This window comes from Rattus norvegicus, chromosome 4 (assembly GCF_036323735.1).
Source record: "Rattus norvegicus strain BN/NHsdMcwi chromosome 4, GRCr8, whole genome shotgun sequence".
Lineage (NCBI taxonomy): Eukaryota > Metazoa > Chordata > Mammalia > Rodentia > Muridae > Rattus > Rattus norvegicus.
In genome coordinates this window covers 140,897,267-140,916,885 of record NC_086022.1, presented here as the reverse complement: position 1 = coordinate 140,916,885, position 19,619 = coordinate 140,897,267, and the positions used below count along the sequence as shown (strand labels likewise).

The 19,619-nt window shown below is 38.2% G+C and overlaps 1 protein-coding gene across 13 annotated transcripts in view; it reads right to left on the bottom strand.

Annotated features, from left to right (window-relative positions):
• Cntn4 (contactin 4) overlaps nt 1-19,619 on the bottom strand; it is a 997,076-nt gene that overhangs the window by 260,886 nt on the left and 716,571 nt on the right. For all 13 annotated transcript variants that reach the window (XM_063285413.1, XM_063285419.1, XM_063285414.1 and 10 more), the window contains one exon: nt 12,257-12,352. In XM_063285413.1, coding sequence (XP_063141483.1) covers nt 12,257-12,352 — 96 coding nt within the window. The remainder of the gene's footprint in view (nt 1-12,256; nt 12,353-19,619) is intronic.

The following is a 19,619-nucleotide window of genomic DNA, read 5'->3' as shown; positions in this document are numbered from 1 at the left end:
ACCTAACAAAGTATTTCTCATTTCCCATGTAATTCACTATAATATCATGTGATACAATGCTGAAACTGTGTCAAAAGAACTATTCATTTCTTTTGTTCTCTTTTCCACTGAGAGTCATACAGCCTATTTCTGCCAAGCATAAAAACAAGTGGTTCTCATGAATCCTGCTGTGAAAGTCCACTGCTTATTTACAAATACTCAGTCAGGCTCTTGTTGAAGGATCAGCATTGATCATTTGTTCTGTTTTGGCTGGCTCATTCCTGGTAGCACTCTACTGGAAACATAATATGCTTTCACATCACTAGGCTCTTCATGTTCCAACTAGCACCTGTGATCCAAACCAACATCATGTTTTCTAGGGTGAGAAGCCCAACAAAAAAAAATTGGCATGTGGTAGAACTTCCTGAAATGATCAGTCTGTTGGTCATTCAGCCTCATGGTAAAATTTTTCACCTTATAAATTGCCATTTCCTTAAATATTGTATTGTATTTTTGTTTATTTGATCTATGGGCTTTTAGTTCTAAAAATCCAACTGCAGACAAACTCTGACTTTTTTTTTAAGGGCATGGAATATGGGGGGAAGTAAGCTTAAAAACAAAGAGTTATTCCTAATTTGAGCTTCAAACTATATAGAAAACATCCTACAAGTTCCTATGATAAAGTACTAATAATTGTCAAGGAGAAAAGTTGAATAATTGAGGTGATCACTAATTAAATAGAATCACTATTTTCTTTCCAATAAAGGTCATAAAATTATTTACATAAAACAAAGGAGCAAAAGTGGCAGAAAACAAAGCATTTTAAAAAATATTTTTGCATTTTCAAGGAAATGATCCTCTCTATTGAATTGTTTCAATAACTATTTATTAAGGGACATGAGTCTGTTTCTAAGTGTTATAACATGGCACTTGCTGTAACCACCCAAGCATCTTAAATCCCTCCATTATCAGAATAAAAAAGAAGAGTGAAGGCAATAAGTATGAAAACTGTTACTCTTGGACATTTCTTAGAAACCAGCAGGTTAACAGAACAAAACATAACAAAACAAAAATGGAGGCTCAGCCATATAAGGTCTGGAATGAACTAATCTACAGGCACAGAATATTTTTCACAATAATAAGTTTGTTCTTTTTTTCTACTAGTATATGAACAGTTGTTGCTATCTAGGTACTCAAAAGACTTATGAAACATGCCAGTTGTATCAGAAAGAGTTGACAAAACAAGTCAAAAAAAATCGTGAGAGGAGCACCATAGAACATGTAGACCATCTTTAGAGATGACTGACAGGGTCGCCGTCATCTTACTGCTTTCGCTTTTCCTTCTTTTTGCTTGTTTATTTTTTCTTTGTTTTATTCTACAGGGAAGATATAGGTTATTCTTCTTGACCTGTAAGGCCTCTCTTCCTCCCCTCAACTTTTGTTGACTTTTTCTTTGAGTGATACAATCTCATACCTGAGAAGAAGAGAGCCTGTGCATGGTGTATATAGACAGGTAATCCTCCGTAGTCCATATTCATAACATGAAATAATCTACCATGTCATTTTGGCATGGTATGATGTGTATAAACCAACTAAGCCCTGGAAATGCAGCTCAGTTTCTTCTTGTTCTGTTAAACAATGAAGTGAAGATGCAGATTTTATGAAGACGGTAGAGCTTGGATTTGTGAACTCTTCAACCTCGTGACACATTGGTTAGTTCTCTCACAATCTATGGCTTCTCTCATTGGTAAAGTAATAGAAGAAAGGTTGGAATTGGCTTATCATATTTAGAAGATAGGAACCCAGTTTCATATTGACATAAACATACTAGACTTAAGGGGAATCAAATAAGATTTCCTTCAGATCATTTACCATTAAAAATTTAAAGATACCTCATGTCAATGATAATGCATGTCTTTATATTGCGACTAATATTTACCCCTTACTAAATGCTTCCCTCACTGAATTAAGATGAATATTTCTTTAAGAGCATATATAAGGTCTCTTGCTAAGAACTAGAAATGAGGACAGGATACACATTGCACAGATTGTACTGCTAGTATTGGTTCTACCTAGGCTTGACTGATTTTCACATCCTTTTTAAAATTTTATTTTTCTTGGATATTTTATGTATTTACCTTTCAAATGTTATCCCTTCTCCCCCTCTTCCATACCCCCTCCACCCTTCTCCTGCTTCTATGAAGATGCTCCCACTTCCACCCACCCATTCCAACCTCAATGCCCTGGCATTTTCCTACATTGGGGAAACAAGCCTTTACAGGACCAAGGGCTTTTCCTCCTGTTGATGCTGAACAATGCTATCCTCTGCTACACATGTGGCTGGAGTCATGGATCCCTCTATGTGTACTCATTAGATGGTAGTTTATTACCTGGGAGATCTGGGGAGGTTTATTTTGTTGATATTATTGTTTTTATGGTATTGCAAAACCCTTCATCTCCTTCAGTCTTTTCTCTAACTCCTCCATTGGGGTTCCGTTGTTCAGTCCAATAGTTAGTTGCCAGCATTCTCAACTGTATCAGTAGAGCTCTGGGAGAGCCTCTCAGGGGACACCCATATCTGGCTCCTATCAGAAAGCTCTTCTTGGTATCAGCAATAGTGACTGGGTTTGGTGGCTACATATGGAATGGATCCTCAGGTGGGGCAGTCTCTTGATGACATTTTCTTCAGTTCCTGCTCCACTCTTTGTCCTTCTATTTTCTCCTGTGAGTATTTTGTTCCCCCTTCTAAGAAGGATTGAAGCATCCACATGTTGGTCTTCCTTCTTGAACTTTGTAAGTCTGTGAATTGTTTCTTGGATATACTAAGCTTTTAGGCTAATATCCACTTATCAGTGAGTGCATACCATGTGTGTTCTTTTTGTGATTGGGTTACCTCACTCAGGATGATATTTTCTAGTTCCATCCATTTGCCTAAAAATTTCATGTAGTCATTGTTTTTAAAAAGCTGTGTAAATGTACCATATTTTCTCTATGCATTCCTCTATGGAAGGACATCCGGGTTCTTTCCAGCTTCTGGCTATTACATAATTTTTCACATCCTTAAGCAATGGTGCTATAGTAGTATTGCAACATCATGCCTTGTGGTCTGATTACACATGACAAGAACCTGTCATGTGATTGTCTATTATGAAAGTATCTCTTCTGAGTCATTCATTCCTAGTGTCTCTGCCTTGGCTCACTGGCCAGCTGTGGTTATAAAGTTTTGGAGTACTTAAGGCATCTCTCAGGAAAATCAGAGGCAGATGCTTGCAGCCAACCATTGGAGGAGTTAGAAAAAGGATTGAAGGAGCTGAAGGGGTTTGCAACCCCATAAGAACAACAATGCCAAACAACTAATACTCCTAGGGACTAAACTACCATGCAAAGTGTACACATGGACAGACCCATGGCTCCAGCTGCATATGTAGCAGAGGATGGCCTTGTTGGGCACCAATCGGGGGAGAAGCCCTTGGTCCTGCCAAAGCTCAACCCCTCAGTGTAGGGGAATATCAGGGCAAGGAGGTGGGAAGGGATGGGTCGTTGGGGCAGGAACACCTTCATAAAAGAAGGGGGAAGAGGGATGGGTTAGGGGGATTATGGATGGGAAATCTGGAAAAGGAGTAACATTTGAAATGTAAATAAAAATGCCCAATTCAAAATAACTTCTCAGGTACAATGAAATTGAGACCAATCTGAGCTGCCTTAGTGGTGTCCAAGCAATAACGAATCATGATTTTTAGGGCCATATTTAAATACTTGTAATTAAAATGAAAAATGAAAGACTGCCAATATATGGGTACATATCCCTTTCTACACACAGAAGAACACACACACACACACACACACACACACAGAGGCATACATGCATGCACATACGCACGCACGTGCGCGCACACATACACACACACACAGATAAATGCACTCATGCAAACATATATTTGCACACAGAATGAGACAAAGTAGAATGTGGAGCCTTCCTCCATTCTGGCTACATACTCATTTAACTGTGATTCCATTATGACCAGAAAAATAGCATAACTCAACCCACTTTGTGTGCTTTCTTTTACAGCTTTCATGACATTAACTAATTGTTAGAAACATAATCATTTAAAAATCTTCTCACATTTTGCTCACTTTAAATATCATAAAAATAAGTGAAAGACAATATTCTTTAGTCTATTGAAAAACAGTTCAACATTATTCAAAATATTTTAAATACTCAAAATATCCCTGAAGCTGGGAATATAACTCAGTGGCAGAGAAGTTTGCCCTGCATTTTCAAAGAGTTAGTTATAATTGCCAGTAAAACACACACACACACACACACACACACACACACACACACACACACACACAATCGTGGCTGCTCTTATATTTATATAGTACCTGTTTTTTTTAAATAAGGAAATGAAATAGAATGTAGATACAGTTAATAGAAAATACAAACAACAAAAAGAAATAACAAAAGTACACTGACCTTAACAAGCATGAAAATTATGGCAGAGCTTTTCTCAACTGTCATTTTGAGTCTTAGAAAGCAACTTCCAAATCTAAGAGAAATGGCTAAATCAGCATCTTAATAGAGCTACAACAGAGCACAGTCACTCTGTGTTAATAATAGATGTGAAATCTGGACAAAGCACTCAGGAGACTTAGCTGAAAGGTTTATGCCTGCTTATGGGTTGTTACATGAGGGTAAATCAAGAACCATAAAAATTTTAAAAAGTAGTTTGTTGATTTTATGCTTAAGCAGGTGACAATGACCAAATAAAAATAATAAAATTATGTTTCTAAGTTTTAGTTGTGTGACTTAACACCATGGTTTCTGTAGCTCTTTACACTATTAACATTTGAGTTTTTAGGACAAAGATCAATTCTGTTCTGTTGCTTTAATACTGTATGAAGAACTGACACTCACGCTTTGAGCCAAGACACAGGGAAACATTAGTGCTTGCAAGTTCACTGAGAGAAAGGAGAGGACAGAAGGTAAAAGTAGAGGGATTACTTTCTGAGAATTGTGGCCCGTTATTCAAATCAAAGGGCAGCAAATCCTAGATTCCATCAGGTTATCTTAATTATGTGCTATGATTCAATATGCAAGGATCAATAAGTAGATACCATAAATATCAATAACACTGGAATCAAAAGCCAAGGTATCATGGTTCAAGTTTTAAAATGCAGCCAAAATGGGACCTGAAGCAGAGAGAAGAGTCAGAACATGAGACATCAAGTCCGATGACTTGAATTCAGAACCTCAGCATCTACATAAAGAGCTGGGCATAACAACGTATGTACCTGTAACCCAAGCACTAGTGGTGGCAAAGGCAGGAGGGCTACAGTGGCTAGCCTTCCACTAGCCCATCCTCACACAGTGAGAGACTGTATCTTAAGGAAAGAAGGCAAAGAGAGATGGACGCAGTATATCCAGTGTCCTGCCATAGCCTGCACACATGAACATGTGCACACAACCACCCCCCCCCAGACACACACACATCTATACACACTAATAAAATGCGATCTAGTACACTATTACATCATTTGGTAAGACATGAAGACAAGAGGCTAACTGAAAGTCTATAGTACAATGAAATAGATTAATATTTGAAGCAAATAAACACGTATTTGGTAATCTAAAACTATAAGGAATTGCCAAGTAGTGGGCACACGCATGAGGAAGGCAGTGGGAACGAGGTATAAAGTAGAAAGTCAGGTAGCATGACTGCCGTGTTGATCTCCTTGTGGTTATTCTGGCCTCAGAGGATATTACATTTTAGCACAGTAAGATTACTCCTGCCTCAGAAACACGTCAGCCTAGCTTGGGCTGAGCACATAACTGGATGAATCTAATCCTGCGAAGAGCATGTTGGTGCTGAAAGCTGAGTAGATATGAGAGGATAGTAACAGAAGCTGAAATGAGGAAACGCAGCTCACAGAAAGTACATAATCAGCTTAAGTCCGCAGTAGGGTAATAGGAGAGAGGAAAGGCTACACCGTGGCTGCCCCATTTTCCATCTTTATTTTGTCCTTTAGTGATTACAGAATAGTGCATCTGAAATAGTCACAGTAGGGGAAGGCGTGCTGATTCTTTTAGAGCTCTGAGGATAATCCATGTGGCTATGTCCAGATCAAGGAGAACTTAGGGAATCCTGGGGAGGCTTGCAACAAAAAGGGTTTCCTGGGTCAGATGTCAACTTTTATAATGTATAGACATCGGTTTTATAGTCTGGCTATATATTAGATCATGTATGGAAGTTTGTTCAAGGATGTTGGAAAGGATTATATCTCCAAGAAATTTGAATTTAAATGACTTAGGATAGGACACAAAGATTCCTAACATGAAGAGAACAAAACACATTTCCACTTTACTATTTATAAAAAGGTGACGTGACCTAGTCTGTAGTAACCTTGGCACTGACCGTTCTGTGTCTTCACATAATCACTTTCTTCATCCTCCTTATTGATAAACTGCAGTTTGCTTATTACTAGCATCAAGAGAATATAGAATATAAACTAAGGCAGTATAAATGCCATGAAGGACTCCACAGATGGTCTGTTGTAGGTCTACATGTCTGATTTATTGGGAATGGGATCTAAATTTACTGGGTGTGTGCTCTGCATGAAAAGTTCTAGCAAAGAAAATGCTAGCTAATATCGCCGAAATGAAAACAGCTTTAGTATCAGAATCAGCCAATTTTATTCCTTTTTTTTTTAACATCTAGGATGCCATACTGTGGCTGATAGAAGTTTAGAAAGAGATGCCTGTTCACCAAACGCTATTCCTGAAGATGAATACCTAGTGGTAGACATTAATTTTCCTTACCTGTAAACAAAAGAATACCTGAAAGCAAAGATAAAAATGTAAGATCATATGATTCCATTCTTTATTTTAAAGGCTTCTAAAGATTATATGTGATGTGTACATGTCCTTGCATGAGTATTTTCTTTTTTCTTTTTTTATTAACTTGAGTATTTCTTATTTACATTTTGAGTGTTACTCCCTTTCCCGGTTTACAACATCCCCCCAACCCCTCCCCTCCCCTTCTTTATAGGTGTTCCCCTCCCCATCCTCCCCCCATTGCCACCCTCCCCCCAACAATCACGTTCACTGGGGGGTTCAGTCTTAGCAGGACCCAGGGCTTGCCCTTACACTGGTGATCTTACTAGGATATTCAATGCTACCTATGAGGTCAGAGTTCAGGGTCAGTCCATGTATAGTCTTTAGGTAGTGGCTTAGTCCCTGGAAGCTCTGGTTGCTTGGCATTGTTGTACATATGGGGTCTCGAGCCCCTTCGAGCTCTTCCAGTTCTTTCTCTGATTCCTTCAATGGGGGTCCTATTCTCAGTTCAGTGGTTTGCTGCTGGCATTCGCCTCTGTATTTGCTGTATTCTGGCTGTGTCTCTCAGGAGCGATCTACATCCGGCTCCTGTTGGCCTGCACTTCTTTGCTTCATCCATCTTGTCTAATTGGGTGGCTGTATATGTATGGGCCACATGTGGGGCAGGCTATGAATGGGTGTTCCTTCTGTCTCTGTTTTAATCTTTGCCTTTTTAATTTTTTTTTTTTTTTTTTTTTGGAGCTGGGGACCGAACCGAGGGCCTTGTGCTTGCTAGGCAAGCGCTCTACCACTGAGCTAAATCCCCAACCCCACATGAGTATTTTTTAATGGTGTACATTCCTTAGACCAAAGGTTGACTTCAAGTGTCTTCTCCCATCATTCTTCACCTTATTTTTTCAGACATGGTCTCTCACTGAACCTGGAAGTCTCCATTTTGGCTAGACTGACTAGTCAGTGAGCCTCCAGGATCCATCATCCCTCACACACCTCCTTACCCCAGGGTTGAGTTTATAAAACACACCACTGCTCCCCATTTTATGTAGGTATGGAGACTGAAGTTAAAGGTTTCAGACTTACACAGAAATCGCTTTACCCACTGAGCCACCTTTCCAGACCTAAATATATTTTTATATAAGAAATTTTCAGTGATTCAGCTTGAGTGATGTGGAATCAAAGGGTTCCACCCCAGCAGGGCTTGCCCTGCACTGGTTTTGTAGAACATGATCAAAGTGACTGGATCTCAAATCTAGTGCTACCTCAGAGTTAACCTTAGTTCTCTACAATGATATACTGGGGAGACTCAACCCCAGTTCTCGAGAAATGGTTGGCTATTTACAGCTGTCATAGATTACCTAGATAACTCTAAAGCTACCTGTCCACTCTTGGCCAGAGTGGTAAGGGGTACAGGTGTGTGTGTGTGAGAACCAGAGAAGCAACTTTGGATTTCTCAAACTTCAGTGTGCATGTGAACAGTGGGAGATCTCATTAAGAGTAAGATTTGGTTCAACTGGCCCTGAGTGGGGTCTGAGCGTTTGCCCTTATTATAAATTCCCAGGTGAGATCTCTGCTGGTTTTGACTAGTAAGGATCTTGGTGGCATAGGAAAAGGCTCAAATATCCCTTCAAAAAGAGTTGATAGATGAATAACCCGGGGACTTAATTACACCAGAAGGAATCATCACAAAACATCTCATTTCAATCCTATTTAATGAGAGCTCGGCTAAAGGTCATGAGTTTTTGGTGCCAAATGATAACACTGGGTAGCAGAATTAAAGGGTACCTTCCAGAATTTCACTGGTGTCTGCTTCCAATACAAAAGAGCACTCAAGGACAACCAAAGTACATCAGACTCATTTTTCTATGACTACATTCCTGTTTAATGCTAAAAACCTATGTTTTCATATATTTTTCATATACATATGAAAATGATACCACCACAGTGACAGAACAGTGGAAATCTATGCTTCTCAAGAATGGTTATTTGCTGTTCATTTCTGTGTTACTGAGGGAAGGTCTGAAAATGAATGCTTTTTGAACCAGGATGAGCGGCCTGCCTTACAGAACATGTCATGGCTTTGCTGAGTACCCCACTGATACAGTAAGAGCCTGACTCATTTCCTACCCCCTGCATGAAATGTTACAATTGAAACCAGGATACCATATGGTAGTCTAAAATGCTCAGTAGGCCTGGTAGTTTTTGGTTATTCTGCCAGCTTTTAGGTGGCATTCAGGTTGTAAAAAGCACGAGAAAATTGTAACTACAGCCTGCATTGGAGGTTTCTGAATGGAAGGGAGAAGATTTGATCAGATAATCATTAAGTCACTGGACAAAACAGATAGATGTCTGACATGCTCCCTCATAACCTTCAAGATGTTCTTTGTTGTTTCCTTGAAAATTTCCAGGCTGCACCTGTCTTGCTCACAGCATTTCTGTGTGCGTGGCTTCTAATGGAGCCCATAATGAGAATATTTATTTCCTTGTCTTTCACCCTCAAGACTGTCAAGAATGTCAGAACAGCTCAAGGAAGTAGATTTCAGAGATGCTGACTGCTGTCAATGGAGACAGACATATTTCAGAAGTCTGTGGCAATTTTTAATAACATTCTCTGTGGGAAGAGGGAAGGAGTTAGGCACCTCATCATCAGGCAACACAGCCCCCTAGCTTCACCATGTTGTGTCCTTCTCAGTGCTACCATTACATGAGGGAAGAGGAATACTTTGAAAATATTCCTCTAAGATGAATCGTTGGAATCACTGTCATGTTACTGAAACTTAATACTGTGGAAGTGCTCATAGAAAAATTAGCAAAACGCCTGTCTTTATTTTAATCAGATTACATATTTACTAATTCAGTACTAATCTGAATACACTTCACCATAATCAAAATACATATTGATAGTTAACTGGTTTCCTTTAAAAAGGATCGGTCCCAACAATGCAAACACACTTAATAAAGACATTCATTAGCATTTATTGAGTTATAATTATGGAATAATATGACTAAAAAAGATTTGAGAGATTTGTTGTAAGTTCCTCCCCTTACAAGATAGGAAGAGTGAGGCCTCAAGATTTCAAAATATTTGTACAATTTAAGATAAGGATTTCAGTTAGAACCAGAAACAGCCCCTGTGTCTGCGTTCAGCACTTCTGATTTCATTTGTAAGATGAATTACTAAGGAACAACCCCCTTTTCAAAAGCACAAGCCCCAGAGACCCGAACAATCCCATATATCAGACAGATTTTACTCTCTGTTTTGCTTCAGGTAGCATGCTTATTCTTGAACTGAAAAATTTCAAGTCTTCTTTCTAATCGTTTATTCTGCTGGAAATATTAAATGTAACACTAGATTAAAAAGGAAGTTGCAGAGGTAAGACGTGTCTTAGTAGTTGAGTTTATCAAACAAACTCAAGGATGATTTACACGTGAGCTCCACAACCCAAGAAAGAAATCTATGGGACGGTATGTATGTGCCATCATCTGACTGCTGGAGAGCCAAAGATGGGTGTTTGGTCAGTGAACCTGGCTTGCCTGAAATCGCCAGACCCAAGATAAACCCTGTCTCAAAATAGAACACAACAAACAGACAAACAAAGCATTTAACAGACTAAGGTTGGTATCTCCTAAGGAATGTCCTAGGGTTGACCCATCACCTTGTACACACACACACACACGCGCACGCAGACACACACACACACACACGCACACGCACACACACACATGCACATGCACACATGCATACACACATAGTGATTGCCTTTTTTTTTTATTAACTCGAGTATTTCTTATACACATTTCGAGTGTTATTCCCTTTCCCGGTTTCCGGGCAAACATCCCCCTCCTCCCTCCCCTTCCTTATGGGTGTTCCCCTCCCCACCCTCCCCCCATTGCTGCCCTCCCCCCAACAGTCCAGTTCACTGGGGGTTCAGTCTTAGCAGGACCCAGGGCTTCCCCTTCCATAGTGATTGCCTATTACATACATACAAAAGAAGTTAAAATTTTGAATACAAGAAAAAAACTAGAAGTTTCAAACAGCACGTATAAAAGTTTGCTCTTTCAGCCACAAATGCCAAACAGAAATATTATAGGCTCATGATAGTAGATAACACACTGAATCAGATCTCCTAAGAATGGATGTTATTAATCTTTGAGAGGAAAAGATTTCTTTGTTTTAATTTTACATGTCTGAGTATTATGACTTCATGTATATTTGTGCATTACATGAGTGCCTGGTTCTTAAGAAAGCCAGAAGAGAATTCAGATCATCTCAAACTAGAGTTAGATGACTATGAGCCACCATATAGGTGCTGGGAATTGAACGTGTGTTCTCTGTATGAGCACCAGGTCCTCTTATCTGCTTAGCCAGCTTTCCATCTACTGAGTTTATCAAGTTTGTCACTGGGAACTCAGCAGTTAAGAGCTTTGACTGCTCTTAAAGGGGACCCAGGTTTGATTCTCAGCACCTACACAACAGTTCACAAAAATGTGTAACTTTAGTTCTGGGAACCTGGTACCATGTTTTGATCTCACGAACTAGATATATGTATGTATACATACATTCAGACAAAATAATCATATATAAAATATCTTTTGTGAAATCCTAATATGTATCACTACTTAACCCTGAATCAATGTGCATAACTTTTGCCTGGCATGTTTCAGTATTATTCTTTATGGACATAACCAGGATATTTCTCAGGATATGAGGTGACTGTTTAAAACACTTCATATCTCAGTGTCTTTTACCCCTAAATGTGATTAACTAAATAAGTGAACTGTTTTCTTTAGTTCTGTTAACTACAATTGCAAATCATTACACCTGAGTTAAGAATGGCTGGCCAGAAACACTGGAGATTAGGAAGTTAGTTACTCCTGCCCTAAAGGTTGAGTAGCCTTGTTTATCTGAGCCTTTTTATTTGTGGGGTCTGCAGATAACTCTAAGCAGTGATATCTATGGATACCAAGTGGAATTAAATCACTGTATAGTCAGATGGTATACAGAATGCTGGAGAATTGCTCGTTGGTATAGAAAATCAAAACTCACATATTTGGTTTCAGAAGCTTAATGTAGACAGTCCATAGATCCCTTCCCATACACAGAGTAGGAGAAAATGACACAGCACCATCTTTTCCTTTTAACCTGCACAGACATAACAGGAACTGATAGTTTAGCTACATTGCCTGACCAAACGAGAGGATTCTGACTCTGACAGACTTGGACATCCTTTCCTTTGTGACAGGCATATAGTGACATGGGACATTTGTACAGTCTTATATTTTCCTATTCTAATTATAGGAGAAATTCACAATAGGTCTTACTCAGTATAGAAGGACTATGGAAATCACTATAAATGGCACTGTCTCAGGTGGTGTCAGGAGGGAAAGCATTCTGTAAGGAAAGTATCCACCAGTACAATGTGCACATGCAGACATATTTGTATGTACCTCCAGAATGGGGTGGCGGGCCGCACAGGAGGACCATTCCCTGACCTCGACGGACTGACACTGTGCTTCTTGTTCTTGTCTTAAAGTTTTCAAGATCTGTTGGGAGAAATGAAGGAAAACACATTTAAGCTTTATAGGCCTAAGATACCATGGGATACTATGACAATTTCCAAGAAGGTAGTTGTGCTGAAAAATTATTTTGGATTCCATTTATACCAGGGATACTGAAACTTTTATCAATATGTTCCCTTACCCCTGTTTTCCATTGCTGAATTGTCCAATAAAACCGGCACTTTCCTTGTCTATTCACAATCAGAATAGCTAAAATTAAATGCGTAATTTAGTTCCTCAGATAACACTAGTCAATTTTTGAGTACTCAAGAACCATATACCACATTGTGCAACATACATAAAAAACACTTTTATTGCTCTAGAAAACTCTACTAGACATTACCAACTTAGGTGAGGAAACTGGAATTTGTATGATCTCCTACAGTTATGTGTCATTGTTATTATGCAAACTATTGTTTCTGTTCATTTCATTTCACAAATCTATTTTATGCAATGATCATTCTCTCTCTATATATATATATGTATATATATATATATCATCTATAGGTCTCTCTCTCTATATATATATATCTCATCTATAGGTCTCTCTCTCTTTCTCTCTCTCTATATATATCATCTATAGGTCTCTCTCTCTCTATATATATATATATATATCATCTATAGGTCTCTCTCTCTATATATATATCATCTATAGGTCTCTCTCTCTCTTTCTCTCTCTCTATATATATATCATCTATAGGTCTGTGTGTGTGTGTGTGTGTGTGTGTGTGTGTGTGTAGATCTTAACTGCTCACTCTGATTCTTAGAGTTATAGTCCTGAGATATAGTCCAAGCTGGCCCTGAACTCACAATCTGAAATGCAGTATCCTTATGTTACACTCTTCCAGGTGCTGGGATTACTGGACTCTATCCTTCTGTGTACATGTTATGTGAATATGTATGTATATGTATACATATATATGTAAATACAGTATATACAGATATGGTTCAAATCAAAACAGGTCATTTTGAATTCTTATCTATTTTTAAATATCGATAAGAGGCTCATTATCATTCGAGAAAGTTCTACTTATACAAAGAAGGAAGGGAAGACATTGATAGCCCAAAGGCCACAACTAGAAGAAGAAAAAACGAGTTGCAAATAAATAGAGTGATATAAAATACATGTAATAAAGTGGAAAATGGTTTTCTTTTTTTTTTTTTAATTCTTTTTTTTCGGAGCTGGGGACCGAACCCAGGGCCTTGCGCTTGCTAGGCAAGTGCTCTGCCACTGAGCTAAATCCCCAACCCCGGAAAATGGTTTTCAACAGATTGTTTTCACCTCCTACCTCACCAATATGAGTTCTCCTATTAATGAGCATAGAAAGATTCATAATTTCCTTTCCTCTCTTCTGTCCTAACTATTCAATTTAAAACTCAATTATGGATTTAAGTCTTTTCTGACTCAAGTATGGCATACAAGGTTACAAGTCATGTAGTTGTACCTACTGGGATAGAAGAAATTTGAATTCTCCCTTGGCCATTTGAATGGCTGCTTTACAATGATAAGATTATCTCACGAGAGATGAAGAACAAGTATATAACAATTATATGAGCTCAGTCTCATTCCTGTTTATACTTACTATGAAGCCTACTAAGACTGATAGTACTGGTGAGTGATAGGGCCACATGAGTCTGAAAAACCTTTCCCGGCATGCTTCACACCCACTTTAGTTTCAGGGAAAGTTTAAGATACATTAAAATTACACAATCTTGTCTTCAAACAGTTTATTCTAAAAGTGGGTAAAGCTTAAGCCTATATAGGGTTTTTAATTATTATTGTTATTTTTAGAAAAGTTTCACTTGGTACCTCCAGAATGCAAATATTTTGAGAGTGATGGCTCTGCCTTATGCTAGCTCAAAAAATCTCTGTCAACTCCTTCAATGCAGTACCTGATCACATCAATCCAAAGACTATCATAGTGAAGGGGAAACATGTTTTAAATGAACAAGGCATACTGTCTGCCCCCCCCAAAAAAGAAAACAACAACAGCAACAACAAAAACACCGGAATTCCAAATTTACATTTATGATGTAGTATATATCTTTTCATTGAAAAGTGTCTTAGTAACTTTTCTATTGCCATAATAGGTTATTATGATCAATTCATTTATTTTTTTAAATCTTTTTTTTTTTTTGGTTCTTTTTTTTCGGAGCTGGGGACCGAACCCAGGGCCTTGCGCTTCCTAGGCAAGCGCTCTACCACTGAGCTAAATCCCCAACCCCCGATCAATTCATTTATTAAAGAAAGTATTTATTTGGGGCTCATTGTTCTACAGTGTTAAGGTCTTTTACCATTATAGCAGGGAATATAGCAGGAAGCAGGCAGGGAGGCATAGCACTTCAGTGGTAACTGAAAGTCTTCATCATTGTACTGGCTGATTTTGTGTGTCAACTGGACACAAGCTGGAGTTATCACAGAGAAAAAGAGCCTCCTTTGGGGAAATGCCTCCATGAGATCCAGCTGCAAGACTTTTTCTCAACTAGTGATCAAGGGTGGGAGGGTCCCTTGTGGGTAGGGCCATACCTGGGCTGGTGGTTCTGGATTCTATAAGAAAGCCGGCAAGGGGAAGCAAGCCAGTAACATCCCTCTATGACTTCTGCATCAGCTCCTGCTTCCTGACCTGCTTGAGTTCCAGTCCTGACTTCCTTTGGTGATGAACAGCAATGTGGAAGTGTGAGCTGAATAAACCCTTTCCTCCCCAACTTGCTTCTTGTCATGAGGTTTGTGCAGGAATAGAAACCCTGACTAAGACAATCGTGATCCACAAGCAGGAGGAAGAAAGAGTGGGAGATACTGGAAAGAACTTGTAATTTTGAAACTCCCAAGCCTATCTAACTCAGTGGCTCACCTCCGCCAACAGGACAACACCTTGTGATCTTTCCCTAAAAGTTACACTAACTGGGGACAAAACATTCAAGTATAAAATTCTCTAGAGGATATTTTTGCTCAAACATTACAAATAAACTCTAGGTTATGGATGGAAAAAATGCTATTTTCCTTTTATTTAAGGAAATGATATGAAAGGAGATAAAGTAGAGAATTTATAAAAATCATTTTCATGGCATTTTTTTTATTAACGAGTATTTCTTATATACATTTCAAGTGTTATTCCCTTTCCTGGTTTCCGGGCAAACATCCCCCTAATCCCTCCCCCTTCCCTTCTTTATGAGTGTTCCCCTCCCCATCCTCCCCCCATTGCCGCTCATCGCATTTTTAAACTATTTTAAGTATTTTAAACCTTTATTCTCATAAGAGATACTGAATCCCAGTAAAGGAACTCCTACAGTTTGGTTCTTAGCATGTGTCGTCTAGATTTTGTGTCGTTAATCCATTCAATTTTCAGAGTGGCATAAAAATTAAGAATACTCAATCCAGTTAAACATAAGCAAACATTGCTTCTTTCTTAATAAGCAGAGTAAAGAAATGAGAAATATAGCTAGAAATATGGCTCAGTGGTTAAGGGAACTTGCTTATTTTCCAAAGGACCTGGGTTCAGTTCCCAGCAACTCACAACAGTTTGGATATCCAGTTCCAGCATATCTGACACTTTGTCTGTTTTCCACAGTTATTACACACACACACACACACACACACACACACACACACACACACACAACACCCTCATACACATAAAAAGAAAAGTCAATAAATTTTCCAAAATGGGAAAGAACCAAGGAAATATATACAACTTTCAAGTGTCCTACTTGAGCTTTAGAAACAGGATCCAGATTTTTTTAACCTTCTGAATGCCATTAATTTCACACTCTTTGAGTTCTCAGAGCATACTCACATGACTTTTGAGGAGATATTTAGGAATGTTTGTTTGTAATTAATAACAAAGTATTCCAGAGGGTAGAACTGATCCACTTTGAATGGAAGATCTGTCTTTGGACAGACCTGAGTTTGGAAACCATTTCTGCCCCATGCTTATTGTAACGGTCTTGTCATTTTATGGCACGTACATTGAGGACTATATGTGCTTTGCTTTAAATTAAGAATCATGGCAGCAGTTAAAAAATACTATGAGGATAAGGCTAGATCCAAGCACAAATCCTTTAATGCTGTAGGATTTGTGTTTAGTATAGGCTCTGTCCACTGAGGAATGTTGTGATCCCATGGAAAATCATCCCCCAAGCTCTCATTTTAAAGGACATCCAAGGTGCAAATACACAGCAGAGTATACTGAGGATTCTAAGAAAAACAAATGATGTATATGCCCATATTTTTGGAATATATTAGCTAATATTTTCAAATATTATGATCCACCAATATCTGGTCAAGTAGACATGTATATCATGAGCAATCATTATACTTGTACACTTATGACCAAGTTTGTTATTGGCAATCTTTATAACATACACAATAAATGTAAAATATACAATGTTCATTATAGAATATATTTTCATTCTAATCCAGCACTGAAACAAACAAATCCATGAGAGTTAGGGTCACGTTTCACAGATTTTATCCCAAATTGCTGTCTATATAGACATTCACTGAGACATAGATTTTGGGTTTGGTAATTTAAGTATATGTAGTGTGCCTGTGTGTGTGTGTGTGTGTGTGTGTGTGTGTGTGTGTGTGTTTGTGTGTGTGTGTCTGTATTCTCTTGTGAGGTTTTAATAGTAAAAACAATAAATAAAATAAACATAATATATTAAATATAAACTAACATATTTAAGTCACTTTAGATTATGATCATGATCTAGGTATGATTAAGTAATGATTATAACCACTATTAAAGAGAAAACATTATGGGTTAACCCTTCTTCAGATGACCATAACGCAACTTGCAACAATGGGTACATTTGCAAATTATATACTGAGGTCACACCATGTACTAAGTCCTATCCTTACACATCTTCATCTAGTTCTATTATAGATTCCAGTTCTTTATTCACAGGTAATGTATGAAAATTCAGTGTTAATGTAAAATCATTCACCATCTCACTGTTCACACGCCTGGAAATCTGTCAAGACAGTATAGTTATGTTTTCTCTGGAGCCACTGAAAGAGAGTCCTTAGCTTCACTAGGCATGTAGTGATGTCAAGTACACAGAGGAGCTAAACCAATTAATTGACAAAGATAAAGTATATGCAAATGAATTTCTTATCTATGATTGTAAGGGCAGTTTCACTACAATGCAAAGTGTGCTGACTAGGGATATCAGTCTCTAATCTTCCCTTGGCTTCCACTATGGCTAACTATGAGGAGATTGAAGTATTGGGTAGAATGGATGAAACAAGAGGAGGAGGAGCAGAAGGAAGAAGAGGAAGAGCATGAGGAGGAGGAAGAGAAAGAGGAGGAGAACCAGAAACAACTCTAGGAAGAAAACGGAATATAGCCCTGTTAGTAACTGACCTATTCTTTGGAAGGTCTCCCTTTAACTCATGCATTTCATTACTAAGATCACAGCTGAATATGAGACATGATATATGACAAAGAATTAATATCCATGTACCTCAGTTTCTTACAACAGGTTGTTCCTAGATTTACCTGTGGCTCATTGATATGCAATGCACAGACCACAAAAATAACTACCTATATTTTGGTGGTGACTTTATTCATCACTATTTTACATAAAATTTCATAAATAATGGGCTGGGGGAATGAATAGTTTTATGGTAGATATGTTTTTCAAATCATATTTTTACTGCTGAGTATCTATCCTTTATTCTCTTGTAAAATGTCCCATTGATATCTTATTTTTTTCATCAAATTGGAAAATGTGCTTCAGCATTTGGAATGAGCTAGCTCATCAAGGGCAGAAAAGAGATTTGGCAGTTAAATTCCTGGAAGAATGAAAGGCACAAAGGCCTTAAAAATTTCAACATGCAACTAATAAACTTAGAACAGAAAAGCATCCACAATTGAAACCACAGAGTAAATCAGAGGGTCAGGTGGAAAGCACTGAAATATTTCCTGTCTAGAAAGTTATTAAATGTTGAAAGCTGGTTAAAAAAAAGTAGCTTCCCATAAATACTTGGGCATGTTCCAGAGCCAATAAAAGCAATATGATCTAAGAATTTTTTGTGAGAAATAATAACATTGACTAAGAAAAAGCAATTTATTTAAGCCCCCATTAAGAGACTAGCTATGGCACACGTGGGCAGGAAGGGCTGATGTGAATCTGCAAGCTGGCACCTCCCAGAGGAGCATATAAAAAGTTGAGTTGTAAAATGGCCAGGAAAGGTTAATGAGATAGTAACACACATCATGGTGCGCTCTAAGTCCACAGAGGAAAGGGAGAAAATGAAGAATGAAAAACTGCATAGTAAACTACATCCAAACCGTGACCATTTTTAGTTATGCGTTCTGTGTATTGTACAAGATAAGTTTAAAAATACAAATTTACATTTTTTTCTTGACATGATTAGACCTGGATTCTATTAATTCTCACAATGTGTCCTTAGCACAAGAAACCGTCAGCATCCATCTCCTGTCTTATTGCTTCCTTCAATTTTGAAAAAAAAAAGCAATCAATAAGGAAATCAATATCAATCCAGGAAGATGGTCAAATAATACATTGGTTATGAATGTGATTTCCATAATGATGATTTCAACATTTATAAAAAGAAAGAGCTATTTTCAGAGAGCAATTCCAAAACCCTGTTACCAGGCAGCGTATTTTAAATCTTGTCTTGATGTCTTCCATTTGGTCCCCACATGTGGGTGAACATATGCATGCTTCTTGGGATTGCAGAGGCTCGTACCCAGAATAAATCTGAATTCACAAAACCTCATGGGTTGCAAAGCCACATTTTTGTATATTTCCGCTCAGGAAGGAGGAAGAAACCATTAGTTAGACTGGCATGGTTCACTGGATTTCCAAGTGTGAGTTTATAGCAAGAGGGAGAATTGCTTAATGGTTTACCACACTGGCTTTGGAGTCAGAGGCCTGGTGGATGAGCTCAGCGCTCCTACTCCATTGCTGTATGATGTGGGTGAGTGAAGTTCAAGTAATCTCCTTGAACTTCAATTTTTTTCATCTCTAGTATCAGGTCAATAATTCCCATCTCATAGGGCTTTCTGAAGATAAAAATGATGTGTGTAAAGCACTTAACTCACTGCCTGCTCCGAAGTCAGTGGTCTGTAAGTGCTAGTACTACCACTGCCATTTTTGAGCATCAAAGAAAGGTCTAAATAAAGCGACTTACTGGGAGAAATGAGTTTAAATTTTTACTGGAGTGACATTTGTGTGTCGAAGTCAAAATTTTGTTGGGACATAGAACACAGAAATGGGCACA